The sequence below is a fragment of the Varanus komodoensis genome, unplaced genomic scaffold (assembly GCF_004798865.1).
Source record: "Varanus komodoensis strain SLA01 unplaced genomic scaffold, ASM479886v1 scaffold36, whole genome shotgun sequence".
In the NCBI taxonomy this organism is placed as follows: Eukaryota; Metazoa; Chordata; class Lepidosauria; order Squamata; family Varanidae; genus Varanus; species Varanus komodoensis.
The window spans coordinates 9,958,444-9,977,659 of NW_025335873.1; the positions used below are offsets into that span (position 1 = coordinate 9,958,444).

The window sequence follows — 19,216 nt, forward strand, 5'->3', positions numbered from 1 at the left end:
CGCAGCCTACGGAAGCGGGCGCGGGAGGCTTTGTCGGTCTGGCCAGAGGAATGAAACGCAAACATCCATGAGCCGCAAGGGACGGAACCGCGGGAAGCGCCTCCGCACAGTCACACTTGCTACGGTGCTAGGCGCTCAGCGGAGCGCGCCGGACGGCCAGGCAGATGGGACACGTGCCAGAGACCAGCGGGCCTCCGCCGGGGCGCTTGGGCTCCGTTGCTAAGCAACCGGGAAGTGGGCGGGGCACGGGTACGGCGTTGCGCGAGGGACACAAACAGTGAGCGCTTTCTCGCGCGCTTTCTGTCCCAGCGCCCGTCCGCGTCCAAGCAGGTGGGACTCCCGGCTGGATGTGCGACGCGCTTCCCTTGGGTTGCCCCATACATCCAGCTCAGCTCAAGGCGCTGGGAGTATTCCGCGAAAAGGGAAGGCACTCTGGGCATGCTCAGAGGCACTCGGTTTTTGCAAGAACAGAGGCGTCAAACAGAAGGACTCCAGGCGCGATCCTATGCATATGTGGGCAGTAGAAAAAATCCTACAACGTGCTCGGAGTTGTACGATTTTTGCCGGGGCTGCAGGACCTTTCTCTGTCTAAGCATGCATAGAATTGCGCCCCACGTGAATTTCATGGCCCTGTAGAGATTTGATCCAAGGGATGCTAGAGGGCAACACGATCACCACCACAACACGATCACCACAACACCGACTCTTCCTCCCTCTCTGCATTTGTATTCCAATAAATACTTTCGCCTGTCTCCCACATTCACTTAAAAATGTGACCTTTCAAAAAGCAAGTATGGATTTTTTTGGTCTTTGTTCATACTTGTTTACAGGTGAAGTATTGACCACTCCAGTACTGCTGGGAAGGGCCGAATTTTCTGAATATTCAGTGACTGGAAGAGGAAGAAACGAGGGGCCAGAGCGACGGATGGTCACCAGGAACAAGGGTCTTGCCGGCTTCCGTGTGCCCCCTGCAGCCACGGCCTCGCCCAGGCCCCCCTCGCCCCGCGGCTGATCCCACAGGCTAACCCATCCCGGCACGAGGCGATGGTCCTGGGTGCCCAGTCAGGTCATCTTGCCCAAGCAGCCCCTGAAGGGCCCGCCACTTCTGGACCTTGCCTCGGGGAGAGGCACGAGGTCGGGCAGGCGCCCTGGGGTGCCCCTTCGCCCAGGGGTGGGCACAGTCCTTTCCTCCCACCGTGGCAACTTTAGTCAATGCGGACCGAGCCCTTGAAAGCTTCCACCGCTTGGAGGCCATGCAGAAGAGGCAGCTTTGGCCCTGCTGCTGGGAGCGGGAGGCCTTTTTCTCTGTCTGATCCTCTTTGGCCTCCAGCCACACAAAATTAGATGGTAGGTAGTAGGGAACACGGGTGCAGATGGGAGGGGTTCTACAAGGGCATAAATACCCATTTCTGTTCCAAAATGGTCAGAAGTGCCCCACCAGCATCTTTGAATGCGGGACCAGCGGCTTGCACTCTCTAGGAGATGCTCGCGCAATTTTTGAGCTTGCAAGTTCATTTGGAATATCTGAATTTTCACACACTCATCCGTGGGGAAACCGTGTGCACTGCTCCCGTATGGGTGGGCGGCAGGGACACTTGTGTGTTTGAAGTGAGAACCACAAGAAACGAGCTTGTCCATCCTCAATTACATTCACATCCTTTAAGAAAAATACATCTGTCAAATGTGGAGCAGCTCCTGGGAGAGAAGCGAAAATGAAGAGGGGGGAAAGCACATACTTTTCCAAAAAGAGGGGGGGTACTTGAGGTAGGATCTGTAGGGGAGCATCATTTCTTGGAGGATCCCCTCTGCTTTTTCTTAGTGACTTTTGTCTTGTCTTCGATGAGTTTCAAGCCCTGCTTCTTGATCTCCTCCCGGTTGGGCACGTAGCTGTGGTCGATGTCGGCAAAGTTAAATACCTCTGCAGAAAAGAAGGACCGTTTATAAAGGAAAGAAGCAGGAAAAAACACGAAAGAAAAAAATGGAAGGAAAGCAAAACTTAAGGTGGCTAAGAACAAGAGTAAACGTACATTTGCAATCTGAGAACAGCAAGAATCAAAATGTCTTAAACGAAACTGAGGCGCACGGATTGTAAAATGCCTAAAGCCGTTTTCTGCGGAGATGCGGACAGTTCCTAAAACAGCTGAGGCAAAGCACACTCAACAGCCCGTCAAAGCCTGGGCAAACCGGGCTGTCCATAGGCAGTCAAGCCACCAACAGGAGAAGGCAGCCCTTCAGATATCTGGGGGCGAAGTCATCCCGGTCAGTTATAATTTTTAACTCCGCTCCTGCAGCGACATGATGCTTCACAGCACTCCCCAGGCCCGCCCCGCCGAGACCACTGCTTCAAGACTGCTTCACAGCTGAAAGACTGACGGAAAAGGGAGAGCAGGATGCGAACAACACACTCCGTTGGACAGGAAGATACCTCAAACTTGCAAGGAAAGGCTTGGAAGCGTCAGGACTAAATGAGTCATTAATAATGTGGCCCAGAAAGCTGAAAACTGAGGACGGTTTGACTGTGAAGATCTGATCAGGAAACTAGGTTGTCAGTTCCTCCACATCACCTGCTCCCATGGATGTTTGTGAACTGGGGGTGTTGAGAGTCGAGCCCCCGGCCTCCCCCACACCAAGCGGCTGCAGTTTCTGTTGGCAGATACACACCTCTGACATCGTCGTCGTCTTCTTCAAATGTGACCCTCAAGTTTTGGGGTTCCTCTCTGGTACTTTCCTCTAGGAAATTCCTGACATGTATAAAAGTCTGCACAGATTAGAGAGGTTAGAATTAGACTGTGCCGGTCATGAGACGGCCGTCTGGGTGGGGGTGGATTGAGAAGATGCACACACGACTGACACCTCGTGCGCAAAAACCCGCCGTTCCCTTTTAGTGGGAACAAACGGACAAAGGCTTTCCCTCCGGCCTGTTTGCGAGAGCTGCTGGTTGCCGGCATGCAGACAGGCCTGAGGAAGATGAGGCTGGGCGATGGCGCCCGCAAAGGGGGCAGCTGAGAAATGCTTCAGAGCCGTCTGGAGCCCCCTTGGGCTCCCCAACGGCTCCCCGAGCAGGGATCGGAGATGGCGCTGTGGGCGCGCTCGAGCAAATCCTGCTCCGTTCGGCCCCCGGGAAAGGGGGCGTGCGCATACCTCATTGCTCTCTTCTTGGCTGAAGTCGTAGGAGGGCAGCTTCTCCATTGCTTTGGTCAGGTGCAGCAGTTTGGTTTCGCAGAACTGCAGCTTGTCAAACATATCCCCGGCTTCCAGGGAGGAGTCCTCCTACGGCAAGGCAGACGGAGAGGGTGGGTCCAGGCGAAGCCCCCCTCATAAGGTTCCCCTCGGGCAGCCCCAGGGGAGGGGAGGGGAGGGGAGGGGAGGGGCGCCACGAGTACCTGGCCCAGGACGCTGATGCCACACAGCCTCAGCATGAGGTTGTTGACCCCATTTTCAAAATGCAGGAGAAGCTCCTGGTTCTTGAACACCTGGGCCTGCACCTGAGTCAGCCGCGTCTGCTCCTCTTCCAGAGCTTTCCGCAGCTCCTCCTCTAACTTCCTAGAACTGGGGGGGGGGTCAGAAGGAGGCGCTAAACAGGTGCGCTGAGAAGCGGCTGGGGTGGCGCTGCGAAAGCCAGCCTGAAGCGGCTGGCCGGGCGGGCACCAGCGGGTACCTGAGGGCGCTGGGGGTCTGGTGGAACTTCAGCTCGGCCCGCTGCAGCTCCAGCTCCCTCAGCTGGGCCTGGAGCTCCCGGCGCTTCTTCTCCGACTCCGCGATCTGCTGCTGCAGGTTCTCCTCGGACGCCTTCTGGGCCATGAACCTCCCGGCGATGTCCTGAGGGGGGAAGGCGAGGGAGGGAGGCGGGCGGGCAGGGCTGCCTGTGCACAGCGCGCTTCGCTGTGGCCCGCGACCCTCCCGTGGCGGCCCTGCCCCGAAGCCCCCGGGCCGCCCGCTGGGCTGAGGCACGGCGGCCCGTCCCCCCGAGGGCTGCCCTCCGCTGGAGTGCCTCGGCTCGCCCGCCATGGCCTCGCTCACTGTGCCGCGGGACGCGGGGGCGGCCCGGCTCCTCCTGCAGTCTGACTCTCGGGGGGCATCTAGCAGAGTGGGGGCTCCCGCTGTCCCCGCGAGCTGCTCCCACTGCTTTGGCGCAGGCCACTCCTCTGCCCCCAGACGGCCTTGCCCTGAATGCCCCCCCCCCAGCGTTGTGCGCCAGGGTGCAAGTCGGCGCTGCCAAGGCGCACGGAAGCACCCGCGCTGGCGCCCGAGGGAGCGCTCCGGTGCCCGTCTGTCCCCAGGCAGCCGCACCGCTCGGCCCCCGCTTGGCTTCCCGCACACCCCGGGACCGGGAGGCTGGAGTGGGGGGACCCGGCAGGCCACGCCCCGAGGGGCACAGAGCTACAATACCCAGAGGTGCGAGCACTGGACGGCGCACTTGATCTTGTCCACCTCGGTGGTCACGAGGCTCTGGTACTCGATCTGGGCCTTGGAGGCTTCCAGCTTTGCGCCTGGCAGAGGTGGGGAAGCAACAGCGGCCAGGAGGGCCTGTGACTCAGTCGCTACGACCGATCCCAGGGGCCCAGCCCTTCCGCCAGGCTGCCCGGACGGCCCTGCCTCACCACTCCACCTCCGAGCCGCTGCTCCCGCACCTGCCTCAGCCCCCGCTTTGGGGGGGGGGGGAAGGAGCAGTGGGGGTGCGGCCCCTGGGCTCCCTGCCAGGCGAGCAGGCGAGGCAAAGGAGCCGCCGCAGCGGGGCAGCCGGTGCTCGGCCGGCGGGAAGGGGCCACCCAGCGGGCCCTGCGCAGCCCGGCCCTGGGGCTGCAGTGGGGCCGGGCCGCCTCCTCACCTCGAGTCCCTTCGCGGGCAATGAGGTTGGGGAACTCCATGTTCATGTCTCTCCGGGCTTGCTGAGAAGAGAGGGGGCGCAGGAATCACCCGGGGCCCTCGCCTCATCATCGCCCCGCCTCCCCAGGGGCCGGCGGGCGAGTCCGGAGCAGCTGGGCAGGGGTGCCGCCGGGGCAGAGGGGGCCAGGCGGGCGGGCAGCCCCCCACCCTGTGCCCTGCCCCTGTGCGGGGCATCCGGAGGGCCGCAGCCCCTGCGCCTGGCGGCTCTGCTGTGGCCTGTCCCTCGCACTCCACTTCCCGTCCTCCGGAGAGCGGCTCACCATCCGGCGGTGCCGCTCACTGGCGTCCTTCGTGCGGATCCGCTCGATCTGCTTCTTCTGAATGCTCAGCGAGTTCTCCCTGAACTTCTTCTCCGCCACCAGCTCGCTCTCGGCATTGGCCATGTCCGCCTGCAACTCCCCGGTGGGGGGGGGCAGGTGAGGCAGAGGCCGGCCCCGCTTCTCCCCGGTGGGGCGAAAGGCTGGACTCTGGCTCCAGGCCAAGGGCCCCCGAGAGCAGCCAGCTGTGGCCCTGTGCAGGGGTTCCCCTTGCAGGAGCGCCCCCCCCGCCTGGCGGAAGCATCTCAGCACAGCGAACGCCAGCCTTCCGTGTGGTTAAGCAAGGAAGCCACTCCCGTTAAATCCATGTGCGTATTCCCAAAATCCTCAGATCCCTTGCAGACTAGAGCAATCCCACACTTGCCCAGTCAGGAGGAGGGTGTGCCGAGTTCAGCAGTGCAAGATCAAGGCAAGGCGAGGCGACAGCCCCAGGCGACGGGCACGGGAGAGTGGCCTCCAGGCCCAATCCCAGGCGCTTTTAGGCAGGGGCAACGCCACCGCTTCCTGGGGGGCTGGGGGGGGCAAGCTGGGAGTTGCCGGCTTTTTCTCGGCCCAGGTTTGCCCCGGGCCACCCCCTCCACTGACCTCAGCTCCCTGTTGTAGGGCAGAGCACCAGCCCCTCACCTTGGCGGCCTCCATTGCCTCGATCGCGTCCACAGCCATCAGGTGCATGCCCTTCAGTTCCACCTGATAGACCCCCACCCTGCTCTCCAGGTCGTCCAAGATGAAAGGGAAGTGCGACAATTCCTACAGGCAGAGAGAGATGTGGAGCTGGGGGGGGGAGTGGGGGCACCTGGTCGAGCCCAGAAGCACCAGCAACCTCCAGGCCCCGGAGGGTTCCCTCCGAAGCCCCCAGTCACCTCTCTCAGCACATCTAACATCTTTGTGTACAGCATGCAGGTCTTCCCCGCAGTTGTGATTTTCACGCGCATCTTCTCAATGCTGTTCTCCAGCTGGCGGATCATCTGTGACCGAGGAGGGGGCAGGAAAGGCAAGGTGTGTGTGCAAAGCAGCCCAAAAGGCACCCCCCCAATATCGGGGTGGCTTTACAAATCCCCTCTTCCCACACCATTCTTTTGCCTTATGTTTTGTGCCTTTTAAGCTTGGGAACAACATCTTTCCTGCTTAATTAATTCTACATAAGCAGCTCTTTGGACTGAGGAGAAGCACAGAAGTACCTCAGATAACTCCAGCCAGAACTGGAGTTATTTGAGGAAATTGCCTTTGCAGTGACCTGCCTTAACTAGGGCTCTAGAAAGAGACTCGAACGCCCGTTTTCCTCTGTGGGGGGTTTCGGGTGAAAATCCAGGTGCTCCCTTAAGCCGGTCCATCGCATGAACCTGTTCTGCTATTTCACCCAAAGAGGCGTTCTCTGGAAAAGTGTGTTCTTAGCTAACTGCAATTTCCCCAGCAAAACCTTGGTGTGAGAATTCTTTCGTTCTCCCTACTGGAATTAAAAAGCTCCACGAGACAAAGAAATCTGCTCTTAACTTGCAGTCACTCTTGGTTAAAATCCATCCCACTTTCTTGAGCCTTCTTGAGCAGGCCCTGTGGGGCGTCCCTGGGGCCCCCCGTCCTCCCCCCCACCCGCCCCCCATCCCCCTTCACCTGCAGCTGCAGCTGGGACTCTGGACTGGCCGTGCCCAGGTCCAGCAGCTGCTGCAGCCGCAGCTGCAGGTCCTCCAGGAGCTTTCCCCGCCGCTTCACTTCGAAGAGCAAGACGTTGTGAGCATTCATCCGGTCGAAGACATGGCTGCTCAGCAGCGCTCGCGCTTCCTGCCACGGGCGGGAGAGGGTCGGTCCGTGTGAGGTTCGTGGCCTGCTGTGGCTGCCCGTTGGGGCTTGCTCTGCTCTGCCAGGCCAAAGCCCGCCAGAGCCCCCTGCCCACCGGCCGGCTGGACCTGGGGCCTTGGCACACACGGGGAGTCCCTGCCCCAGCGTGACCTGTCGGGACGCTGCAGGGCCAGGTGGCCTGGGGGTGTGCCCGGCTGCTCCGGAGAAGCCCGCTTCCCTGGCTGGCCCACCCCTCCGGGCAGGAGGCAGCCGGCCGACCAGGCCAAGGAAGGCTGGCTGCAGTCGGCCGGGGGTGCTGGGGCTGCCGCGGGGCCCCGTGGCCACACTGGCCAGCACGGAGGCTACAGGGGGGGCGCTCCAGGGCCGCAGGGGGGCGCGGGGCAGCCTCGTTACCTCCACGGCGTACTCAGCCAGAGCCACTCGGAGCCGCTTCTTCTCTCGGCAGGCCCTGCTGATCGTGACGTGGTCATACTAGGAAGGGGAGGCAGGGAGAAGCCCCCAGGTGAGGTGGGCGGCTCGTGGGGAGGGCCCTCGCCCCTCCGCCCCCCACCCGGGCCAGCCGGCCACTCCAAGAGGCCTGCCGCCTTGGCCGCAGGGGCCCCCGGGGCTGCTGTGCCCCAGCAGGGGAGGCGCCCGGAGGGGCAGGTCTCCCGCCAGGGTGTGCGCCCCCCGCCAGAGCACGCGAGGCACAGGCGGCCTTGGCAGCGCCACCTCGCGCGGGCAACGTCTCGCCAACCTGGCGCCCACGCCCGCCCTGCGGGAGAGGAGGAGAGCGAAGGCCGAGGGCCCAAGCTCACCCATCCGTTCCCAGGGAGGGCGCCCGAGGAGGAGGGCTGCCGCCCGCAGACGCGCCCTCGCCCCCGGCTGCCCCTCCTCCGTGGCGTGCTCAGGCCCTCTCCAGGGTGCTGAGCCGCCCGGCCGCTGGCCGAGGTGCTGGAGAGGGGCGTGCGGGGGGGCGCCAGGCCACGCGGGCTGCCGTGCTGAGCCCGCCACGGACGGCCACGCGGGTGCTCCGGGAGCCCCAGGGCGGGGCGGCCCTCGGCTTCCCACCAGGCCCCCGCATGCGTCCGGCACAACGCTGCCCGGCACGCCCCTCTTCAAAGCACCCTCGATGTGCTGGACCACCATTCCCATTGTCCTCGGCCTGAAGACCCCTTGGGTGGAGGGAGCCACAGCCAGCACCTCTGCAGACCGACATTCCCCAGGATGGTTCGCAGTGGGGGTCGTGCCTGGCAGAAGGCGGGGGGGGGGGGAGCGGCCTGACCTTGATTGCGAGGTTCAGCTCGTGCATCCCTTCCCAAACATTCCTGCGGAGGAAGCGGGTCAGATCCCTGTTCTTACACACGGTCTCCTGAGTCCCTTGCGCAAAGAGCTTCTTCACTTGCTCTGGAAAGACATGGGGGGGCAGGGGGGAGTCCGTCAGCAGAGCCACCTGGCCAGCTAAGGCAAGGGAAGCCGGTTTCCTCCAGTCTCGTGGCCTTTCCTACGTCCCCAGGGGAGTCAAAGCCCCTCTGCTTCCTCTTTTCTCTCTCCCCACCCCCTGCACGCACCAAGAGCAAGCGTAGCTTTTCTCTTAGGTCCGGAACCCCTCACAAGCCCATTCGGGGCCCTTTTACTGACGAGAGCTTCATGCCACTCGTGATACCTGTGCAGCAGGCTTCTTCTAAGCTCCTAAACGTTATCTAGAAATGCAAGGAGGAGGCTTCTCTCTGCAGAGCCGTGCCTTCTGTTCCCACATATGGCTGGTGAGTCCACCAATTAAAGCCTAGCGCTTGCATTGACTCAGATTTCTTTTAACGAAGGTGCAGGCTTTGTCCACAGACTGGGCAAAACATGCGAAGGCTGAGGAAGGGGAGACGGGAAGCGCCCAGGATGTGGGCGGGGGGAGGGGCCTTCCGGGGAGCAGCAAGCCGGCCTTGCAGGGACTGTGCCTAGTTGGGCTCCGCCGGCTGGGCTTCCGGGGATCCTGCCCTGCCACGGCGTCGCACCCCAACCGAGCTGCACAGAGTGCCGTGCCGGAGGGCCGTCTCCGCATCCGATCCAGCCAGGCCTTCATTCTCTTCATGAAGGCATCAGCCGCAGCCTCCTCCAGGGATCCCTCTGTGTTTCATCCCCCCACTTATGAATCCATCCTCCGATGGCGTTGCCCAGGGCAACCAGCAATCCAGAACTTGCCATAAAACCAAGGGACGCAGCAAGAGGGAACCAGCAAGCAAACCAAAGCTGAAAGCCAGCCTGATTTGCGGGCACTGTCGTGGTGTGGAGTGTGGGGGCAGCGGAACGACACACTGGACCAAAAACCGATGGCGCGGCGGCCAGCGACGTGGCCCTTCTGGGACGAGAGGAGGATGGAGCCGAGCCCCTCTTCAGAAGGGTGCGGAGGCGAGCAGATCTCGTTTGTCCTGCAACTGACTGGGGGAGGACCCTCCCTCAAGGAAGGGTGGAAAGCACCAGCCCAGGGTCACCTTGGAGGTTTATGATTGCCTGCAGTGCATGGATCTGCTGTTTGATGTCCCTTCTCCGCTGGTGCCTCATGGCGGCGGAGCCGAGTCACACCCAGGCAATGCCTTTGGCGAACTGGCGAGCGGGCGTCCTCCGGCCGGGTCACCCGCTTGGGCGGAAGTGCCTGGGGGCAGGCGGCTCCCTCCGGCTCTGTGACCTCAGCGGGGGCATTGTGACACTGCTCGGGTCACTGGGTTCTCGAGGGGGAGCTCCCATCCCTACCCTGTGGGAGCGGAATTCCACTGAGAATGGCTTGTCCGCATGGGGATTCCGAATGCTCCTTCCTGGGGCTGGTCGGGGGACCCACCCACTGCAGCGGCCCCCAGTGGTCCCGAGATCGCTGGTCACCACGTCTTGCGGGATGAATCTCGCTCGCGGCTTTATGAACCGCCTGGACTTCGACAGAGTCTGGGAGTTTGGCTGTCCAAGGGAGGCCAGGCGGCCTGGGGGCTGCCTTTGTCAGTCCCTCCGGCCTTCCACGTGGAGCAGGGGGTTCTGCAGAGAGCGAGGAAGTCTGTTGCCCCCGGCACGTGGGCCTTCCCAAGGCCGCTTGGCGGGGCTTCAGAGGCGGAGAAGAGCATTTCCAGGCACTGAGATTCCCAGGGAATGAGCAGCTTGCCCAGTTCCAGGTATCCATTCAAAACAACCTGTTTGATCTTTGGCTCACAAGGTCTATTTACACTTCAAGGCCCAGGCGAAAGCCTCCCGGGTTTTGCAACTGTGGGCGCTGTTTGCTCTGGTTAATTATTGCCCGGGACAAACATTCAGCAGCCCCCTCAACAGGCTCTCGCTGCAGGTAGGCCAACGGCACCCCTCAACATCCTTGAGCTCCTTGCAGCTGCAGCAGAGGATCCCGTCGCCTCCCAGGAATGGTCCAAGATGGCAAGCGGGGGAATGGTTCCTCAGTCTTTTATGTTGATTTTATTCCCTTTACATCCATACCAGCTGAAGTTCTCTTGGGAGTTCACGAAAAGCACGTTCCACAAATACAAGATCATGAAAACAGAAAATATGCAAAAGTTAGAAACACTTCAAAATGGCTAAAAGTCGTTGTAGCGAGAGACCAGGTGTGAGGAGAACAGCTGGCCTGGACCCCCCTTCCTGGGCCATCTAGTGCCTGGGAGCAGCGGAGAGGCTGAGCCCGGCACCTGAAACGACGACAGACCACGTGGGCACCAGGCAGGCATCTGCAGGAAGGGTGCAGCAGGATCACAGGGGCACCACCGAGGAAGCCCCCCCCCCCCAGCTGCCTCCCTCCAAATCTTCCCCGGACAACGGCCTCGGGCCCTGGAGAACCCACAAGGCTCTGCTCCTTCGCTCTTCATGGCGACTGCACTGCGCTCGAGCTCTCAGTAAAACCCCCTGGGAGGGTCTGCGCCCCGAGAGGCGGCAGAGCAATGCTTGTGCTCAGAATCAACAGAGAAAGGGGTGAAAAGCGGAAAGCGATGGCGGAGCTTCTCCCGGATGAGGCCACTCGCTCCACACAATGAGGCAGGAAGCGAGCGGGGTGAAGACGCCTCTTGTCTGTCCCCCCTTGACCTTCCCTGCGCTGCCCCACCGCATGGGTGGCCCGGGGGGCCTCCCAGAGCACGGGGGTGCCGACCGTGCCACAGGCTTCTCCTGCTGCCCCGCCGTGCACGGCGTCTCACCCCTTGCGCAGTCCGAAGGCCAAAGTCCAGATTTCTTCACCGTGCACCGCGCTGCTACACTCGTATCTAAGGGTCGGGATCGCCCCGAGGAGCCCAGAACGGCGGAAGGGAGCCCAGCGCCATGGAGCTCCGCACAGCCCTCCTCTGCCTCTGTGTTGCCCTCGTGCTCCCCGCCTGGGGGAGCCCCATCCCGGCAGCCGACGGCATTCAGGCTCAGGAGGATTTTGACGAGGAGAAGGTACTGGCCAGCCGGGGGTGGTGGGGAGCGGTTTGTGGGGGCCAGCCTGTCCGGGCAGGGGGAGTCTTCAGGCGCCCAGGGGGGCCTTGCTGCATGCCCTGTGCTCTGTTAGCTCAGGGCCCAAAGAGCCCACTGGGCGGGCGACTGCAGCGCCTGCATTCCTAGCCGGGATGGCTAATGAGCGGGATGATGGGAACTGATAACAGACCCCGTCCTCCAGCCACAGAGCTGGCACCCCGTGGGGTGGTTCCAGGAGGCGGACGGGAGGGAGATCCGGACCCGGCGAGGGGAGGGAAGCCGCCTTCGGTGCAGAGAAGCTGGGGCCCCCTGCCAGCAGTGGTGGTGATGGCCTCCCCTTGGCAGGCAACCTCCCCGAAGGCCGGCCGTGCCTGCACCCCCCGAGGGCTCCCGGAAGGGATGCAGGATGCCGGGGAACATGGCAACTGATGGGTGGCTGGGCCAGGCGGACCCAGCGGGTCCCCAGACAGTCCTGTAAGTCGCCACCCAGGGCACCCAAAGGGCACGGGGCTCCCGGTGGCTGATCTGAAGCCGCCTGTGGCTGGCTGGACAGAACCTTGCTCTGCCTCCTGGACCAGGCGGGGTGCAGCCCTGGGGACTCTTTCTCACACGCAGCTCGAGCTGTGGGCCGGGGAGGCCCTTGCGTCTGCCCCGGGCCCCTTGAGCCACCCCAAGAGACTCTGCCGGAGGGGCTGGCCGCACACGTCTGGAATGACCAAGCATGGCTGCTGCTCCCCGGCAGTTTCGGACTGGCCCTGCCAGCATTTCCGGCTTGGGCCATCCTGCTCTGGGCTGAGAGGAACTGGAGCTGAAAACTTCTGGAGGGGGGGCACCAGGCAGGGCCTGTGGCGGCAGGGCCACTGCGGCGGAAGGCAGCAGAAAGGGCCGCTTTGCAGGCGTCAGTTCCTGGGCTGGAAGGGAAGCGTTTTGTTGGCTGGCTGGCTGGCATTCCTCGCTCGTTTAACCAGAAGTGCCCCTCTCGCCCCTGCCCTCGCAGCTGTATGGGAAATGGTACGGCATCGCTATTGGCACGACTTGCCGCTGGATGATGCAATACAAGCACCGCTTCAACATGGGTACGCTGGTGGTGGCCCCCGGACGCACGGAGGAGGAGATCAGCCTCACCGCCACCCGGATCAGGTCAGTCCCGCGCACGTGGCGAGCGGAGCGTGCGCGGCCCCCTTGCTGATGCCGCGGAAGAACGGACGAGGCCGGCCGGGCCAGAGCGATGACGTGGCCGCCTCCGGGGACCTCGGAACGGGTGTGGGCCACAAGCTGAACACGGTGCGGCTGCAAAAAAGGCAGAGGCCGGCGGAGGCCGCATCGACAGAATCGCTGCTTCAAATCGGGGGAGGCTCTGGGCCTCCTCTGTCCAGCAAGAGCGCCTACTCTGTCCAGCTCTGGGAACCACGCTTCAAGAAAGAGGCAGGCAGACCGGAAAACATTCGGAGCAGGGCAGCAAAGAAGAGCAGGGAAGGGGGGACGAAAGCCCTGCAAGGGGGACGGGCAGAGCTCGGCTCCCACACACGGGACACGTTCCAGGGGGAGGGGCCCGGCACGGGGGGGGGGGGGGGGGCAACTCCTCCTCCTCCTCCTGTTTAATGTTTTTAAAAATTGTAAATGCGACAAAATCAAGGAAGGGTGGAGAAAAAACGAGAGAAAGAAAAGAAGAGAACAAAAAAGAAAGACTTGGACAAAAGCCTGCCCATCCATGGCATGTGTTAGCCACACCATGAATTAAAAAAAAGATCAGGAAAGCTTCACCACCCTTTTTATTTTCTCAACGTGCAAAAGATTGCTCCCTTAATCTATTTCCCGTCTCAGCGCTCCCTGTTGAATGTGGGCCTGGCACTTCCAGTCGGAGCTGAGAACTCCTTTTTGTTGCAGGCAGGGCGTCTGCAGCGAGGTGGCCACGCCGTACAAGAAGACCGACGTCCCGGGGAAGATCTGGTACTACAACCCAAGTGCGTGGCTAAGCAAGGGCAGGCGCGTGTGTGTCGCTGCTGGCGTGCAAGGATGCTCAGATCCAGCACCCAGGCTCCCAGAATGCACATTTGCGTGTGCCAGTTCGGCTGGCTCTCAAGTCTGTAAAGGAAGGTGGCTCCCGCCTGCAGGAAATGGGCCGAGAAGGCGAGGGCATTTGGTTTCAGAGAGAGACCTCGGGGGAAGGATTCAAGGGGCAGCGGCAGGAGTGACCCAGACGCAGGCCAAGGGCTCGCGCAGGGGCAAGGGGAGCCGGGAGGCCCAGAACCACAGCACGCGAAGTAATCTGGGGATGCGGAAGCCACAAAGCCTTTGCCAGGAGCAATGCCTGTGTTCCATACTGGGCGCGGGGCGGGGGAGCAAATTTTCACAGAGAATCCCAGCAAATGTATCCTCGGGTTTAGGGCGGTTTAGAGCACAAGCCATCGCCCCCCAACCGTGTCTGGGAGGTTGTGGGTTTCTCTGAGGTCCCACCTCCAAGATCCTGCATCGTCGGAGCCGGGGACCAAAGGCCGAGGCCAAGGCCCCCTGCCGTGTCGCTCCCCCAGGGAGCCTTTCCCAATTCGGGGGCACGAGCGACCAAGCAAGCCCGCTGCCGGCCTGCGTGGCGTTCCCCGGGAGCGGCTGCTCTCCCAGGGAGCCCCTTCTCCAATCGCTCGCTCTAGGGTGGAAGACGACCGTCGAGAGCTACGTGGTCCGCACGGACTATGACGAATACGCCATCTTTGTGATGAAGAAGAACGGCACCCAAGGACTCACCACCACGGCCAAACTCTACGGTACGTGCCCCGGAGCGAGCACAGCCGCGAGTCAGGCCTCCCCGACCGAGCGCGCGCCCCGCTCGCTGGAGCACAGCTCCCATCACTCCTGCTCCCCACCAAGCGGGCCATAAGGAGCACTCAACGCCTGCTCCCTGGGAGGGCGCCGTGGAGGGGCCCACGTTGGAGCAAGGTGCTGAGGGGCGCAGAAGGCCCGCCAGGCCCCCTTCCCCGCTCTCTGCCGGGCCTGATGTGTGACGTTTCTGTGCCCAGAACAGCACCGTGACTTGGGGGCAAATGCAAATGTGGGAGCGCCTCTGAACATGGGCAGAGTGCATCCTTCCCTTGCCCCTGTTTAGCTGAGGCACCTGGGAGAGGAAGAAAGGAGTTGTGTGTCCGAGGGCCCCCACGCCCTGGGCGTGCCAAATCGCCCCTCTCCTCCTCTCCGCAGGGAGGAGCCCCAGGCTGAGCGAGAGCCGCCTGGCCGAGTTCAAGCAGCTGGCCCTGGGCCTGGGCATTCCAGAGGACTCCATCTTCAACCTGATTGACGCAGGTACGTGAGGGCCGACGGGCTCGGGGTGGGAGCAGGGGCGCGGGAGGTGCTTCGGGGTTTGGAGAGGGCTGACAGGAGCAGAGCCATCCCTGGGGAGGCCCAGGCGGCCGCTTGTGCGTGAGGGCAGCCAGCCCTCACGATGGCGCCTCTGCCTCACCGTCCTTCGCAAACCACGTGCGAACCCCCCCCCCCCGACTGGGGGCACAAAGGGATTGCCGGGCACTGGACGGTCCCTGGGAGCATCCCCCCGGTGATGGGGGCCAGTACCCTGGAGGTCACTGCCCCACGCAGACAAGCGGGGCCGGGGGCACACTGGGCCCTGGACGCGGCCACAGGACGCACGGCATCCGGCAGGAAGACCAGCAGCTTTTCCAGACAAAGTAATTCTTCTGAAAATTAAAGGCCGAGGTGCCGGGATGATGCAGGACAAGAAGTACCCCGGCTGCCGTGGAAGAGACGCTCGTGAGATGCCACGGGGCCGTTCCGGTGGGCCGCGGTCCTCTGGGACGCCCATGCCCACTCCACCTGCCGCAGAAGGCTAGGCGCCTGGGGCACGGGTTTGGGGCTGCGGGCTCTGCCCCCACGGTCGGTCGATCGTGTGTGCTCACCGCCCGCGCATGTCGTCTCGTCTCTCTTCCCAGGGGAGTGTGTGCCGCCCAAGCCCCCAAATGAGCCACAGGTAGGCGTCGGGGTGCAAAGCGCCTCTTGGGGGAGGCTGGTCAGTGTGGCCGGTCTGCCCAACCAGCAGGGCCGCCGACAAGGTCCCCCGGGGGCCTCCCACGGTGGCCAGGCGATGCGGGCAGCGGGGGGAGCGGGCGCGTCGGGGCCTCCTCACCCCAGGGTCTCCACCTGTCAAGCGAGCCACAGCAGCAGGGGGGGGGGCAAAGGCAGCTGGGGATGATGGTGGCGGGCAGGGGGAAGGCACGGGCTCCCCTAGAGGGGCGTCACGCAAAGATTCTCCGAATTGAACCCCCCCATCCATTGCTGGGTTACATGTGGGAAGACACCGGACGTGGGGGGGGGGGCGGCGTGCGTCCGCAGTGGCGAATCGCCCTCCTCACGGCATTCTTGCCTCGGCAGCGGGTGCGGAGAACCACCCTGTTCGATGATGAAGGCTCTGCCGACGGCCCCCCGCAGCACCTGGGCGGCCATCAGGAAGGTCAGTGCCACGGCAGGGGTGGGCCGGCGAACACGCGGCCTCCTCGAGCCCAGGGTGGGGCAGCTCCAGCGACGGGGGGATCGGCCCCGTTAACCCCCGGCCAGCATCCCCAGCCGTGAGGATGACGGGCACGCAGCCCGCTCCACCGCCCGCAGCCCCTCACTGGAGACTGCTCACTGCCACCCTGGGGTGGGCAGGGTGAGCCCCGCGCAGCCGAGCCGGGACCGTCGGGGGCTCCGCGTTTCCGGGGATGGAGCGGGAGGCGGGAGCCCGAGCGAGGAGGCTGGCTGGGCCATCGAGCAAATGAAAAGGCCTGCCAAAGGCCGCGAGGCGCTGGCTCCCTCTGGGGGGGCTGGCCAGGCAGGGCTCCTGGGGTGGCCGTCGCTCCCAAGGCAGCTCCAGCCGTGGCACCCGCCCTGGCCACACGCGGCCTCGTGGCCGTGCGCTCGGCTCCCCCCGCGGGCCGGCTCTCCCCCGGGGGCTGGCCTCTGGCGCAGGGACCGGCCGGCACGGGTGCCGGGAGGTGGTGGCAAGGCTCAAGGCCGAGCACCGGCCCAGGCAAATCCCGGCCAACAGTCCCAAGTCCACCCCAGGAGTGGCGGAAGAGCGAGGCGAGCCCAGTCCCGCGGGGGAACGGAACGCGCAGCCTCGCCGGGCAGGGCCGGGCCGGTGCCCAGCGAGGCCATGCAAACGGGCCGTTACCTGAGGGCTGCGGCGGGAGCGAGGTCCGGGGGCGCGGGCAGCCGCGGGCAGCGAGCTCCGCAGCGGGTCGGGACCGCTCTTGCTGAGGCTGCCCCTGGAGGGGAGACCGGTTCGTCCCAGCAACCCGCGCGGAGCTGCGCCGGGCGGAGCTCGTGGGGCCGCGCAGCTGCGGGCGATGGAGGGCCCGACCCGGCGGCTGCCGGGGCTGCTCTTCCACGGTCGGCCAGCAGGGGGAGCCCCGAGGCTGCCGCAGACCCGGTCGCCCTGCGGGGCGGGGATGCTGGCAGGTGCCTCTTGCTCCAGCGCCCCCGGCCGCCCCGGCGCGGTCTGCGGGAAGGGCCCTGCGCCGCAGCACCAGCCCCCGGCTGCCCCGGGGAGCCCGGCTGGGCGGCGGAGCCAGGTGGGGGCGCTCCCGGCTGGAGGCCTCCCGGCAGCCCGACGCTTCGCCCAGTGACCCCTTCCCAGAGGAAGCACGCCATACGCCTCGCTGGCGCCTGGGCGCGCACTGACGGCCTGCGCCCCCCCCCCCCAGATGACTGCCGCAAGCCGATGGACACGGGGCCCTGCCTGGGCATGGAGCAGCGGTACTTCTACAACGCCACTTCCCAGACGTGCGACAGCTTCTACTTCGGGGGCTGCATGGGGAACAAGAACAACTTCCTCTCGGAGAGGGCCTGCCTCCAGACCTGCCGGACGGAGGGTAGGCCGGGGGGGCCGGGTCTGTGGGGCACGCAGGCGCTCCGCCAGAGGAGGGCCCAGACCAGGGGCCGCTGCCCGGAGCTGCAGGGACACGGCACTCGTGGGGGCGGGTTGGGTCCCCCGGAGACCAGCCTCTCCAAAGACCCTGCCCGACAGCAGGGAGCTGCGCCCAGGTGCTGGGGAGCCAGTGCCCGGCCCCTGCCGCGACCCCAGCTCTGGCCTGCAGGAAGGGGCATCAGGTGGCAAAAGACACCCGGGACCCTGCCCAGGGACGGCCCGGGCTGCACCGCGCCAGGGGGGCTCAGAGGAGCCCGCGGGCCGCTCCTAGTCCAGCACGCAGAGGGGGCGAGGCGGGGCTCCTGGCCAGCCCTCAGGACCCTTTCCCCCTGCTTCTCCCCCAGCGGCTTGCCGTCTCCCCATCATCCCCGGAGGGGCCTGCAAGACGACGTTCTGGGCCTTCGACGCAGGCCAGGGCAAGTGCGTCACGTTCCAGGGCTGCGGAGGCAACGCAAACAAGTTCTACCTGGAGAAGGAGTGCAAGGAGTATTGTGGCATCATGCTCGACGGTACGGCCCTCCCCTCCCCTCCCCTCCCCTCCCCTCCCCTCCCGGGCAGCGCCTCTGCAGAAGCAGAGGCCGGGGCGAGGGGCGAGGGGTCTGGCCCAGGATGAGCCAAACGAGCTGGGGTGAGGGAGCCGGCTGGTGACCTCCCCCCCACGGAGGAATCCTCTGGCTTGGGCTTCCCCAACCTGCCCCCCCCCCGCCGGATGTGTGGCAAAACAACTCCCAGCATCCCCCAACCAGCCACTGCCTGGGGAGGCTGGCGACGGCAGCCACACGCCTGGAGGGGCCCCCACTGCCCCCCCTCGGGCGGCTCACGGAGCCTCCGGCGGTCCTGCCCAACCCTCCTCTCTGCCTCCTCCCAGGGGACGAGGAATTCCTCCGCCTGTCGTCGCAGTGAGCTGGTGCCCGGGGGGCCCTCGGGGGCACAGACCGCAGGCGCGCGTCCCTTGCAGCCCGGCCTTCCCTCATCGTGAATAAAAAGACCGTCCCGCAGACCGAATGGTGTGGTGCTTTTCCAGCCGTGCAGCACTGCCCTCGGAGGCCCCGCTCCTCTGGGGCGCCAAGCCCAAGCTGCTAGTCCTGCCCGAGGCCTTGGCCCCATCCATGCAGGCAGCCCACGCCCTTCACCCACAAGCTTCCTTGTCCTGCATGGCCTTGTTGCCCCTTCCTCTTCCGCTGCTGCCGATCTCTCCCCAAAGCCCCCATTTCTGGGGGGGCCGCTGGCTTAACCGAGCCAGAGGAGCCAAGCCTCGGCATGCGTGACTCCTCCCTCTCCCGGCACTTGCTGCCCATGCCTCTTGCTCGCCCGCCGCCTCCAGGGGCCCTTTGCCCCACGGCTGAAATGTTGATCGGGGCCTCTTCCTCATCACTCGCCTTGCCAAGAGCAGGCACTAGCCCACCCGTCGCACCTGCCCGGTTCTTCTCTTGGACTGAGCCTGAACACGTCAGCATCCTCAGCACACCCCGTATCAAACATCCCATATCGCACTTTTCCGGCACCCGTGCAGGCCCATGGGGACAGAGCCAGGCCCCATAGCTGAAAGCGCTGGAGAAGTGTGACGCGGGATCAGGGGCACAGTCCATCCAATCCAGCGTTCTCCTCGCGTGGCGGCCGCTGGCCACCTGTGGCAAAACTGCAAGCAGAACCCGAGCACTGCAGCAGACTCCTACCCATCTTCCCCAGCCACCGATCCTGGAAAAAGCCTAGAGCTATGAAGACTTCCGCAAAGCGTTTGGCCCCACGATATCCTGATCAGCAACTGGGCAAAAGTGGACCAGGTGGAGCAACTCTCAGGCGATCCACACCTGGCCACAGAGCCAGACCCAAAGAGGGCCCATCAGCGGCCCCATCTCAACCTGGGGCACTGCAGGGCTCACTCCTGCCCCCCAGGCCT

The 19,216-nt window shown here is 64.3% G+C and overlaps 2 protein-coding genes across 2 annotated transcripts; one reads left to right on the forward strand and one right to left on the reverse strand.

Annotated features, from left to right (window-relative positions):
• Positions 1-1,546: 1,546 nt before the first annotated feature.
• CCDC183 (coiled-coil domain containing 183) lies at positions 1,547-10,415 on the reverse strand. Its single transcript, XM_044439822.1, has 14 exons — positions 9,723-10,415; positions 8,263-8,384; positions 7,392-7,469; positions 6,813-6,980; positions 6,065-6,169; positions 5,829-5,951; positions 5,148-5,276; positions 4,829-4,889; positions 4,390-4,490; positions 3,659-3,819; positions 3,384-3,549; positions 3,142-3,270; positions 2,662-2,758; positions 1,547-1,918 (listed from the first exon to the last, which is right to left on the reverse strand). Exons 1-14 carry the CDS (start codon positions 10,135-10,137, stop codon positions 1,785-1,787), a joined length of 1,989 nt encoding a protein of 662 aa, XP_044295757.1. The 5' UTR covers positions 10,138-10,415; the 3' UTR covers positions 1,547-1,784.
• A 783-nt stretch (positions 10,416-11,198) lies between these two features.
• LOC123028233 (alpha-1-microglobulin/bikunin precursor) lies at positions 11,199-18,316 on the forward strand. Its single transcript, XM_044439824.1, has 10 exons — positions 11,199-11,387; positions 12,403-12,545; positions 13,293-13,369; positions 14,054-14,167; positions 14,598-14,699; positions 15,341-15,378; positions 15,780-15,858; positions 17,093-17,260; positions 17,661-17,825; positions 18,185-18,316. Exons 1-10 carry the CDS (start codon positions 11,271-11,273, stop codon positions 18,217-18,219), a joined length of 1,038 nt encoding a protein of 345 aa, XP_044295759.1. The 5' UTR covers positions 11,199-11,270; the 3' UTR covers positions 18,220-18,316.
• The last annotated feature ends 900 nt before the right edge of the window (positions 18,317-19,216 follow it).